This window comes from Achroia grisella, unplaced genomic scaffold (assembly GCF_030625045.1).
Source record: "Achroia grisella isolate CSIRO2021 unplaced genomic scaffold, CSIRO_AGI_Agris_v1 utg413, whole genome shotgun sequence".
Lineage (NCBI taxonomy): Eukaryota > Metazoa > Arthropoda > Insecta > Lepidoptera > Pyralidae > Achroia > Achroia grisella.
The window spans coordinates 1,131,931-1,144,275 of record NW_026712846.1 but is presented as its reverse complement, the minus strand read 5'-3'; the positions used below and the strand labels follow the sequence as shown (position 1 = coordinate 1,144,275).

General features: G+C 31.3%; 1 protein-coding gene across 5 annotated transcripts in view; it reads right to left on the bottom strand.

Moving 5' to 3' along the window:
- LOC131844810 (uncharacterized) overlaps positions 1–12,345 on the bottom strand; it is a 31,396-nt gene that overhangs the window by 4,759 nt on the left and 14,292 nt on the right. For 3 of the 5 annotated variants that reach the window (XM_059193778.1, XM_059193773.1, XM_059193774.1), the window contains exons 3-18: positions 11,175–11,315; positions 10,563–10,595; positions 9,070–9,252; positions 8,291–8,434; positions 7,722–7,904; positions 7,483–7,614; positions 6,904–7,218; positions 6,393–6,707; positions 5,850–6,164; positions 5,550–5,738; positions 5,157–5,297; positions 4,763–5,083; positions 4,373–4,555; positions 797–928; positions 377–700; positions 41–229 (exon numbers count right to left, since the gene is read on the bottom strand). In XM_059193778.1, the coding sequence (XP_059049761.1) occupies positions 41–229; positions 377–700; positions 797–928; positions 4,373–4,555; positions 4,763–5,083; positions 5,157–5,297; positions 5,550–5,738; positions 5,850–6,164; positions 6,393–6,707; positions 6,904–7,218; positions 7,483–7,614; positions 7,722–7,904; positions 8,291–8,434; positions 9,070–9,252; positions 10,563–10,595; positions 11,175–11,315 (3,240 nt within the window). The remainder of the gene's footprint in view (positions 1–40; positions 230–376; positions 701–796; positions 929–4,372; positions 4,556–4,762; positions 5,084–5,156; positions 5,298–5,549; positions 5,739–5,849; positions 6,165–6,392; positions 6,708–6,903; positions 7,219–7,482; positions 7,615–7,721; positions 7,905–8,290; positions 8,435–9,069; positions 9,253–10,562; positions 10,596–11,174; positions 11,316–12,345) is intronic. The other 2 variants (XM_059193776.1, XM_059193777.1) reach the window with 1 other exon arrangement.

The following is a 12,345-nucleotide window of genomic DNA, read 5'->3' as shown; positions in this document are numbered from 1 at the left end:
TACTTTTATTTTCGTAAATTCCTAAAAAAATTTTTCTTACCAGCATAAATGACTGGATCCTTGGATCCCATCTTGAAAAAAAGTACTGCAGGAAGAGCAAATACTCCGTACTCTTTGGCCATGTTTCGATCATCAATCTTTACGAAATTGATACCAGCTCCGTCAGCGTCATCATCAATATGTTCAATCTCGGCCAACACTCTAGGACACTGTTTGCAGTCATTACTGTCTAAAACATGTAATATGTGCAATATAATCGAATTATTGAATCAATGTAATGAACTGTTTTGAAATTTAATGAAATGTGTAATTAATTTTATACTGTAGACAAATATAATAATAAGTTTTTAAAGACAATAATGTATTTAATACTCACAAAAGAATACTGCGACGTAGTCCGATGTTTGCCGTATCTTTTGAAACATTTTCTTGTTAACTTTTTCAATATGATCTGTGAGTTCCATGTTTTCGGGGTTAGTTAACCAATCTAAAATTTCCTCTTCATCATCTATATCACCATCGTAATTTATATATTTGCTCTTTCTAAAGTACGTAATGCCAGGTGGATTGCGGAAGCCATATTTCTTTGCCATCAAGCGATCGTTACATTTTACTATCTTTATTCCATATTCAGCAGCTTCGTCATCGATCAATTCAACATGCCGTAAAATTCGAGGACTAGCAGGATCTTCTTCTTTATCTGAAGTATTAGCCAATTAATTAACAATTTCTTATATACTAAAAAATATATAATTTTAATCAGTTTATGATACAATTATTATTCTAAATTACTTACAGAAAACAACAGCTAAAAATTCCTTTGTTTCTATGTATTTGAATAACTTATCTCTATTTATTTCTTCTATACTCTCATCTTCTTTTTGTTTGACCATCCAATCTAATACCTCTGATTCGTCCAATAGATTTCCTAAAATATTTTCATAATTATTGCATGCTGAAAATCCTATCCTCTAAATATTGTCATAAAGAAACCACATCCATTTTGTATTTTAAAACTCACCAGTATGAATCCAGTGTATGGGCATGCGCGGATATAACTACAGCAATATCATGCTGACATCATTCATGTGTGAAATGAGTAGTTAAAATTTAATAGAAAATGTATTTATTTAACAAAAATTGATTCAGCGCCGACTCAACAATTAACGTAACAATATAAATAAACATCCATGCGAATTTTCGGCCAAACAATACATCTTACATACCGACATAGTATCACACAACGCCAGCACTATTACAATTTGAAATAAATTTAGCCGATTAGAACACATTTGGTATTTTGGCTATCATTTAACATAAAATTGATCATTACTAAATTCATTCCAAGACAATAAACCATTGGAACTTTTAGTAACTAGCTTTACAAAATCAATAAATAAATAATTTGCCACAATTTAATATACGTATTATCATAGAACAAATCAAATGACAGCAAAAATAACAAATTCAATAGAATTGGTCTAGACCTTGTTTAATGAATTAGTGAATAAAAATAGTGATTACCACAATATATTATGAAATATATGGCACTGCCTTTTGAGAAAGAATAAGACCATAATACATATATTATATAAAAATATATATTCTGTATATTTTTCTAATATTATATAAATTAAAAGTTCAGGAAAAATAATCATTAATCAAGTATATAAATTATAATGAGATTCCATGAAGACTAGAAAACTATATGAACATGAAATCCTTACAACGATAAGTCTTTCAAGATGGCACGGCAAAAAACATTAAAATGCCTTTATGTTGTTATATTAATTCACCTATAATTGCTAAATATTGGAATCAATTTACAATGAAAATAACGATTTGTACATCTGCTTATAATGTCTCTAAATATATTCTACTCCAATATTTAGTCTCATTGCATGCTTGAATTGAGCTCATAAAGCACAGTACTTTTCTAAAGGATTTTGTTGAACTGTACTTGCATTTTAGTCAGTCTCTCTGCTAATGTTGAGTTTTACTAAAGTTTGAGACAGACTTATATTATTAATATTTCACGAATCTGTGAATACAGTACATGTGTCATTTGTTACGATACTGAACGCAGTTAAGTGCTTGCAGGAATCAAGGGACACGAGGTTAAAGCTAGCAATGTTAATATGCGATGACAAATAGATGCGTAGTTAGATCATACTATTTTATTAGACTAAGGTAAAATACCAAAGTAGGTAGTTAAGGATTTACAACAACTGACAATGATAACATTCGTGTCCACTTGATGCCTTCCGTGCACGTCACCTGATTTACACTAACATCTATTTAGACATTACTGCAAATGAATTTTTAGAATAACAGTTTTGTAATTTACCACCACCAAGTATTTTCAGAGTCGAATAAACCTTTTTTTCCTTTGGAGGCTTTGTCAGGCTTGGACGCGAGGGCCTTGTTTTTGCCCTTAGCTGGCTTCTCCGGTTCCGCTCTCTGTTTGTCCTTTTCAAGTTTCTTGGATGTCACCTTTGTCGGCGTTGCTTTGGCTACTTTGGTTGGGCTTTGGACTTTAGTGGGACAGCACTGGTAGGGTTCGTAAGTCATTTTTGGGACAGCTGGTTTCGCTCCCAATCCAATGTAGAAACAGCGATCGCCTGCAGTCAGTAAAAACCTGTTGTTTATACCCGTATAAAAATAATCAGAATATTTAGTTAACTGCGAGTTAATACTGTGCATATTTATATCATAGGCGCCTGTTTGTTATGCGCGCTATTAATTCTAATGAATTGTTAGTAAGTATAAGAATTGAAAACATTTAAACTGGTAAGCGTTCGCGAATGACTGCAGGCGACAGCTATAGTGATAGGACCCATTTGACCATGCAGATGTGTGATGGTTGGGGTATCCGTGCCTCCGTGCGGGATCACCTCTGGGTATGCTTAACGCTACTCATTACCTGTAAACATTCGTTTTATTCTACCAAAAAAACCGATATCTTCGTCATCTTCCTCGTCATCATCTTCGTTATTAGTAGTTTGACGATGGACTTTTCTACCTACATTTAACTTCCGGATTTTCTTAATTGTTCTTCTATTCTCTTCATCGTTATCATTATCCTTGTCATCATCATCGTCGTCGTCATCATCGTCGTCATTATTGTCGTCATCGTCGTCATTATCGTCATCGTCATCATCATCGTCCTCATCGTCATCATCGTCGTCGTCGTCATTATCATCGTCGTCGTCGTCGTCATCATCTTCGTCGCCGTCTTCGTCATCGTCATCTTCGGCGTCGTCATCATCATCATCTTCGTCGTCATCGTCGTCGTCATTGTCATTGTCATCATCATCATCGTCATTGTCATCATTTTTGTCATCATCATCATGATTGTTAACCAATTGTTTACCAGATTTATTACCAGGATAACGAATTTTTAATTTTCCGACTGATTTCCATGTTGCTTTTTCATTTACATTTTTTAATTTTAATATATTTTTAATTTTTGATTGTAATTTGTCTTTTATAGTGTCAGTATCATCCTCACCTTCGTCATTGTCGTCATTGTCATTATCATCTTCATCGTCATCTTCTTCGTCCTCGTCATCTTCGTCATCCTCTTCATCATCGTCATTATCATCGCCATCCTCATCTTCTTCATCGTCGTCATCATCGTCGTCATCATCATCGTCATTATCGTGCTTACTAACTTTAACCTTATTAACTGGAGGGATCTTGTTAGTAGTCTTGCTAATAGAAATTCCAGTTTTTACACCTCCTGCATTCTTTACTTGGAGGATTTGGTCATTCCTTGTAATGCTTTTAGTTTTTGTAGACCCTGAGGCTTTTCTATCACCATCTGCACTGGCCTTTGATTTAGCATTAGCTTTAGAAGATTTTCGATGTCTATCTTCACCTGCAGGCATTAGTAACTGTCATGCAAAATGACATAGCTCAAACATCCAGCATTTAAGGCATAAACTAGTCTCATTTTAAAAAATAGAAATCAAGAATGATGTCATGCACATAATAAATTAAGAATCAGTTTAACTATTATGTAATATATCCTATGACCATTATAGAGATTTTACAACAAAAGTTAAATGGATGTGGATTCTTACTTTTTTGATCAACAAGCCACTGGAGTACCTTATTTTCATTCTTTAAGTCACCTATAAATATGATAAAAACATTAAATATTTCGAAATCTAAAACATACGCTTTCTGTCAGTTGAAAAATAATTGTTGTGAAATGGTAATAAATAGTAATATACATACGAATATATACATACATATTCATATATGTATCTATATATATCACTATTACTATTTATGAGTAAATAATTGTAAAACCAAAGAAGAAACAGTACAATGAAATAGAAAAAAAGAATATATAAATGTTACATACCATCATACATAATAGGAACACCAGTTTCATAGTAAACTAAAGCTGGAAAACTGAAAATTCCAATATCCGATGCCAATTTAGAATCCTTTGACTTAACAAACTGAATACCATGCTTATCCGTATCATCATCAATGGTCTCTAATTCTTCTAAAATTTCGTCACATGTATCGCAATCTTCACTATCTGTGAAAACATGACAGACGGTATATATTTTTACTGTTTAAATATTACACATCAATCTATCTTTTAGTATATGTTTATATACAATATACGCGCTTAATTAATATCGTTCTTGAATGTATTCTTAGATAATACGAGACAAATATACAATTCATAGTGACTGTATTTATTCTTCTTTTGCATTTTAAAGCACATATTCATTTTACTCACAGAAAAATACAGCCAAGTGTTCTACATCATCAATGAGATCTTTTAGCGTTTTCCTGTCAACATTTTCTATGACATCCGGTTGAGAATCATGAAGATCTAAAACCCATTTCAGAATAGCCTCCTCATGCATCAGATCGCCATCATATATTGTTCTGAATTTATGCCTGTAAAATGCTAAAGACGGTAAATCGGAGAGATCATATTCTTTGTCGATTCCTTCATCAGATGTCTTCACAAAATCGATATCTTTTTCTTCACATTCATCATCAATATTCTCTAATTCGCTCAAAATTTTTTGCGATTTTTTATCGCCTTCCTGATCTAAAATAAAAAAAATACACTTTTATCATAAATTCTCTTACGGAAAATAGTTTCATGTGGCGATAATACTTACAGAAAAAGACAACGACATGGTCGTTTTCTTCTAATATCTTTTCCAACATCCTTGAATTGACTTCTTCAATTTTACCAGGAATTTCGAGAGTATTTTCATCTGTTAACCAGGATAGAACTTCATCCTCATCTTCAATATCACCTAAAATGAAATATGAAAAAAATGTTTATACCTAATTAGAATATAGGTATGACAAAATAATCAGATTTATAAATGAAAATAAAAAACCTAATTTATCAACTATACTTACATACCGGCTATCTGATAATACACTACTATAGACTCTGCCGTTTCTATCATAGTTTGTTATTAGTGTTCAATTTGATACTTCAATAAAAAATGTGTGTGAACTAAGCCTATGAATGAATATAAATTTTAAAATATTAGCTGTACCTTTATATATGAGTGGATCTTTATTTCTGAAGAATACGAGAGCAGGGAAGGTCTTAATTCCATATTTTTTAGCAAGAGATATGTCTTCTGTAGTGACAAAGATAATGCCAGTCTCATCCAGTTCATCATCTATATTTTCTAGTTCATCTAAGATATTATCACACTCTTCACCTTCTTCGCAATTTCCACCTATAATCAATAAAAAATAATGTCACTAGCATAAATCTCTTTAATATTTTACAATATTATTTTATTTGACATATCAATGTTCTCTCAAACAATAAAAAAATATATACTTACTGAAGTATACGACGACATATTCATGTTCCTCAATGAGGTCGCTTAAGATTTCATCTGTAACCTCCTCAATAGTTGCGCTGTTTTTTTGTTCGATTAGCCATTCTAACACTTCGTCTTCATTCATTAGATCTCCTTCATAAATTGCAGGAATATTTTCTTCGAAATATACTAAAGTAGGAAGATGGTCTATACCAAATTCCTTTGCTTCCGCCTCATTATCCATTCTTACTATTACAATGCCTTCTTTCTCTAATTCATCATCAATATTTTCAAGTTCGTTAAGGATCCTAATGTCTTGCTTATCATCTTTGTCATCTGCGTTATAAAAATAAACATTTAATTATTTGTAGTTGTTATAACAACGATGTCAGCTGTGTAAAAATTATGAATTATCGTTTTAAAATTATTTTATAACATAACACATATCCTTATTTTCTATATTTCAAAGAAAAAATATTATCAATAGAAAAGAGATAAGATATTAAAAATTAACTCCAACTATCATTTAATAAATAAGTATATTTTTTTTAAGAATGTACTTACAAAATATTACTGCCAAGTAAGGTGTCGATTCAATTAGTTTATCCATCATTTCATCCGTTACTTCAGGTATTTCACTGTGGCGTTTTTGATGAAGCAACCATCCCAACAATTCATCTTCTTTCATCAAATCACCTTCGTAGATATGCGGAATGCCCTTTTCAAAGAACACCATTGTTGGAATAGTCTCAATACCATATTCTTTAGCTTCAGCATCGTCATCGATCTTTACAAAGGCAATGTCATTTTGATCACATTCATCATCAATATTTTCTAACTCAGATAATATTTTTTGGCTCTTCTTTTGGTCTTTGTCGTCTGAAATTAATTTGAAAGACTGTATTTCATTTATATGTCAGTTCTGAGCTGAATAGTAAAGAGCTGAATACTAAACGACAAACATAAATTATCATAGAAATAATTTTAGAAACATGAGGTAAGTAATTTAAAAATTTGGCATTATTTCAAATTTATAACACCATGATAAGACCACGTGTAGTATAGAAATACTTACAGAACAGTACAGCGACATACGGCATTTTTTCGATTATCAAGTCAAGCATTTCATCAGTAATGTCTTCAATTTCATCACTTTCAGATTGATATCTTAGCCATTCAAGAACTTTTTCTTCTTCTTCAAGGTTACCCTCGTAATAAGTTGGAATGCCCTTTTCAAAGTATAACAAAGTCGGAACTTTTTCTATACCATATTCTTTGGCTTCTTCGTTATTATCAATCTTTACAAATGCAATGCCGAGTTGATCACATTCATCATCAATATTTTCCAGTTCACCTAATACTTTCTGAGATTTCCGATCATTATTATCATCTACGGAAAGATACAAATATAAATAGTATGTAGTCAACTAAACGAAAGTCAAAAAAAAAATACAAAACAGAATTTTGAAAAATAAATTTAGATAATGTCTATTCTGACTAGATAAAAATTGGTGTTTAAGTTATTTATATTATTAAACATTTGTTACCACAACTGCTACTTTTAAGGAACTACAGATGCTAATATGTATGATTTTAGAATGAAAAGAAAGAAGAATAAACTTATAAAGTTACCAGAATATTTAAAATTACTTACAAAATAACACGGCAACAGTTTTTCCGTCTTTAATGAGACGATCAAGCATTTCATCGGTAACATCTTCAATTTCATCTTTCTCCAGCTGACCTACCAGCCACTCTAAGATTTCTTCTTCATTCTCTAAGTTTCCTGTGAATAGAAAAAATATATAGAGTTTTATAATATTGGACTCAAAAAAATATTTCTACATGCGATAGTAAGACTATTTCCATAATATACTTCATGGAAAATCTTACCGTCATAAACGTTGGGGATCTGCTTTTCAAAGTACACGATAGATGGCAAATCATCAATGCCAAAAGCTTCTGCCGCCTTTGTATCATCGATTTTGACGAACTGTATACCATGCCGGTCGCAATCGTCATCTATTTTCTCCAACTCTCCCAAAACAGTCATGGAGTCTTCATCGCCGTGATCATCTGAAAAAACATGGTAAAAAGATAATAATAAAAAGCAGATCTAATGACTGAATAGATTTTTACTCTAATATGTACGTATAAATATAATATGTACACAACTGTGTACTAATTATATTCGTAAATTAAGAGTAATCGTAAATTCTTTGAGTCTAAGCTCAAAGGCAAAAATTTACAAATTTCCACTGGTTAAAAATAAAATATTTAGACTATGTATATCTTGAATTATTCAAGAATACAGGGACAAAAGAATCAATAAGGATTATCGACTGCATACACTCATTTTTTTATATAAATCTTTAGACACAAATGTATAAAGATTTATATAAAAAATATATTAAATGTTTTATTATTGCTTATATTATTAGTATAGATAAACTATAACTTACAAAATAATACTACAAGATTGTCTACGTTTCCAATAAGAGTGTTAAGCGTTTTAGATGTAACATCCTCAATGACGTCCTCTTCGTCTCCAGTTGACTTGTTTGCAATCAGCCATTCCAGTACATCTTCCTCTCTGCTCAGCTCACCTAGAAAGTATCATTTATTACTATTTAATCCTATATAAACATCTTATGAGATCCTTTTATCAATCCAACAGTAAAATAAAATGAGATGTTTGAAAAATTAGTTTAATTGTGGTCACATTACTTATACGGGATCAACAATGTTTAAATAAAATCTTTGATTCTATATATAGAGTTACTAAATTTTTAAATTTAATACATATTTTCAATTCTCTTTAAAATTGTATGTCATGAATTATAAAATATCTTTTGTAATAATATTTTTTTAATATATGTAATCTCTTTATATAATAAACTTTTCTAACAGATATATCGATACGTCAAGCTTTTGAGTTATAATATGGTTGAAGAATGAGATGTATTATATAATGATTACCGAATAGTCCGGTTTAACGTAGGCGAAGTTTAAGTTAAACAATATATATTCGTATATATAAACTTACATGGCCATTTAAAACGTATCAGGAAATTAGAAAATATATTTTAGTAGACTGAGGTGTTCGTTAAAACGAATTCAAATGAACCTTACATAAGGTGTAATAAAACTCATGTTCAACATTTGATCTCAACTATATACCACAATTCACTATCTAGTTTCGTAAATCTAATGTCAGTAACCGTAAAAATGACTCACAAACCTTCATAGATAATAGGTATTTCATGCCTGTAGTACACTAATCTTGGCAAATCTCCAAGATTGTACTCCTCGGCTAGTTCCTCGTCGTGGATCTTTACGAAGCCAATTCCAAGTTGATCAGCCTCATCATCAATGTTCTCCAGCTCTTGGAGAGCTTTAGCACATTTTTTGCATTCGGGCTTATCTGAAACATGTTGAAAAATATAATGAAATTTTATAATATTAAACCCTCGATTTCGGTCTCCAATTTTAATTTCCTTAGTCATGCTTCTGGGATAAGAAGCAGTGCAGTTAATGCAGTGCATAATAGAATATTGTCTCTTAAAGTTTAATGTGTGTGTGTGTGTGGCAATAAGCTAAGTCGTGCAATTTGGAATAGGGTTATTTCTAGGTATGTTTGTAGTTTGTATAACATGCCTTTCTAATATGAACGTTAAGTGTGTATATATATAGTATAAATACATTAAAAGCGTAATAAGGAAGGACCGCAAAATGAAGTCTATTGCGAAAACTCTCACTGACTGTTCTAATCACAATGATTCAAATAGTTGAATTATTCTGTACTATCATTTGTGTTAGTAATATTATTAGTTTCATTTTCAGTAGGTTGATTTTCATGTCTTTTGCTATAATACAGCAAAGGACGTAAACGTCAAGTAAATTCTATTATCCAGTGATGTTTTGGATGCTAGTGTAAACAAATTTTATATTATGTGAGCATGCTGTTGTAAATGCGTTATTTTTCCATGAATTATTTGGGTCAAGGTCATCATATTCTATTTTAATTTTGAATACAATTCTAGTGATGGTCAGTAGATTGTAAAATGTACTATTTTATGTGATTTGAACTGTTTTATAACTGACTTTCGTGTTGTTAAGGAGTGTGGGCTCATGACAAGTTGGTCCGTCAATCCCAGCCTGCTGCGAGACACAAATAGCGCGGCAGAAATAGCTCGCCTCACGGCCCGATAATGCAAACGCGTTTTTGTTTCTGCCTTTCCCTTAGACCAGAGTTCGGACAGACAGACAAATGATAACGTTGAGTAGCTGATTGTTCAATGCTAATAATACATTAGACTAATGAGAATTCACGCTGTGGTGAAATTAAATTAATTTGCACAAAGTAATAATTAGAAATTACCTAAGTACATTTATATTGAATCAATGAGTATGATAGTGATAAATGTGAATAGTGATGTGAGTAATTGATAGACCGATAATAGATTCGTATTTTCACAATGAATCAATCTAAGAACTTTTATTTTGTACTACTGCCAAGTATTTAATTAGCCAAATTAATTATCGATTGTTCATAAACGGTGACATTTTAATTTGAGACAACCTACTACCAATGGTCTCGTGGTTTAATCGTTCGCAAATAAAGCGAGAAGCACGTCTGAAACATAAAATATTACAATACTATGTACTACGTAAAGCAAGAATCAGCCAAATCGACATAAAAGGGGCATTCCGCCAGCTACGAATCTTACTTACTGTTTGATGGGCCGCAACTTTTGTGATCGGGACCTACGTCAAAAACACAGTCAAAACAGACGGCACAATTTATGGGTCTCTAGAATATGGTACAGACTTAGTAAAGACGACAGACCCTAAATTGAGGGTTTATTATAACAGAATTATCAGTAAAAACTTTAACACCATGTTTCCACCAAACAAATTAATATTAGATATATATAGTTCCATATAAAAAAATTGATTTCATTTTATGACATTATTATAAATTTTTGCACTAAAACTGTTAACACAAGACTAGTATCTTAAATATAATAGAATCGGACTGGAGTCGGTGAGAAAGTCGAGAGAAGACAGGTATTTATAGGAGGCATAGGTACTCAATAAAGCAGAAGTTAATATAGCTGAGGAAATGTTCTTAAATTAATAATAAATTAATAGATACATATTAATGAACCAATATTATTTAAAAGAATTTCTAAAGCAGTATAAGACGGCTAATTTACATTTTGGTGGAAACTAGGTGTTAGACCTGGATGTTAGTCAAGAAAACGCTGGACTTTATCACGATAGGTACATAGTTTAACAAATTAAAGAACAGAACACATAAATAATTAATCAATGTGTACTTACAGAAGAGAACAGCGACGTAATTGGTGTCCTCGATGATTTTAGACAGGATCTTCTGGTTGACTTCTTCTATCCGATCAGGAAGGTCCATTGCTTCTAAACTCGTCAAGAAATCCAGGACGCTCTCTTCGTCCATGAGATCTCCTAGAATAGGTTTAAATATAGATATCAAATAACAATTATACAACAAAGCTTTCAGTATACTACTATAGTAAAGGTGATACAAAGCTGATTTTCTTTAAAAGAAAATAAATATGGTAAATGTTTTTTATAATTACCTAATTGGTATTAATAAAAAAATTGGAATATATTATAATTAAAATAATGTGAAGAACATTACAGTGTAGTTTCGATACTACTTATAATATAGTAACGACCACGCAGTTTTAAAAAATATGTAGTAATTCCCACTTTCCTTCTGTTGGGTTCAATATCATTAATACAGTTACTGGCTTTAGGATTGCAACACCCCATAGTAATTTTAAAACAGTAAGAGCAGTGTTTTTTAACTTCTACTCATCTGAAACTACATTCCTAAATGACGGTAGATTTAATTATTCTGTGATAAATGTATTTGATTTGATAAAGTGAAACATTGTTCTCCAACGCCATCTAGTATGATGTATCTGGTTAAATCTAAATTATAATCGTATTTTAATGCATTTAGTTTTATTACCACACCTGGAAACTGACGAAAAGATATGTAGAAGAGAGATAAATTCAAGAAGAACATCCGATTAGCGTCAACATGTACCGAAGTGAAGTGAAGTGAAGACGTTTTACTGGATTTATAGCAAACGTGTTTACCGTAATAAAGAACATAAACTTTTTTAGTATTTCACTGCTGTTTACTGTGTGCACTTTACATACGTGTAGCTGTTCATATTACGTTCCAAATATTAGTGTAACCGTTTTGCTAGCCTTTTAACTTTATAATCAATCTAAAAGTTGTGTATACGAAACGTAATATGAAAATTAATTACTTGACTTGGTGTTTATTTTATTTATTTATTGAACTGCTTCTTGCATTAAATTACATACTGTATCGCTGCTTTGATCCCTAAACATTTTTCTCATACATATAACATATAACAAAATAGATTTTCGTGAGAGTGCCTAATGTAGAGTCAAATATTAATATACAAGGTAAGACTACACAATTCAAGTATTGTCA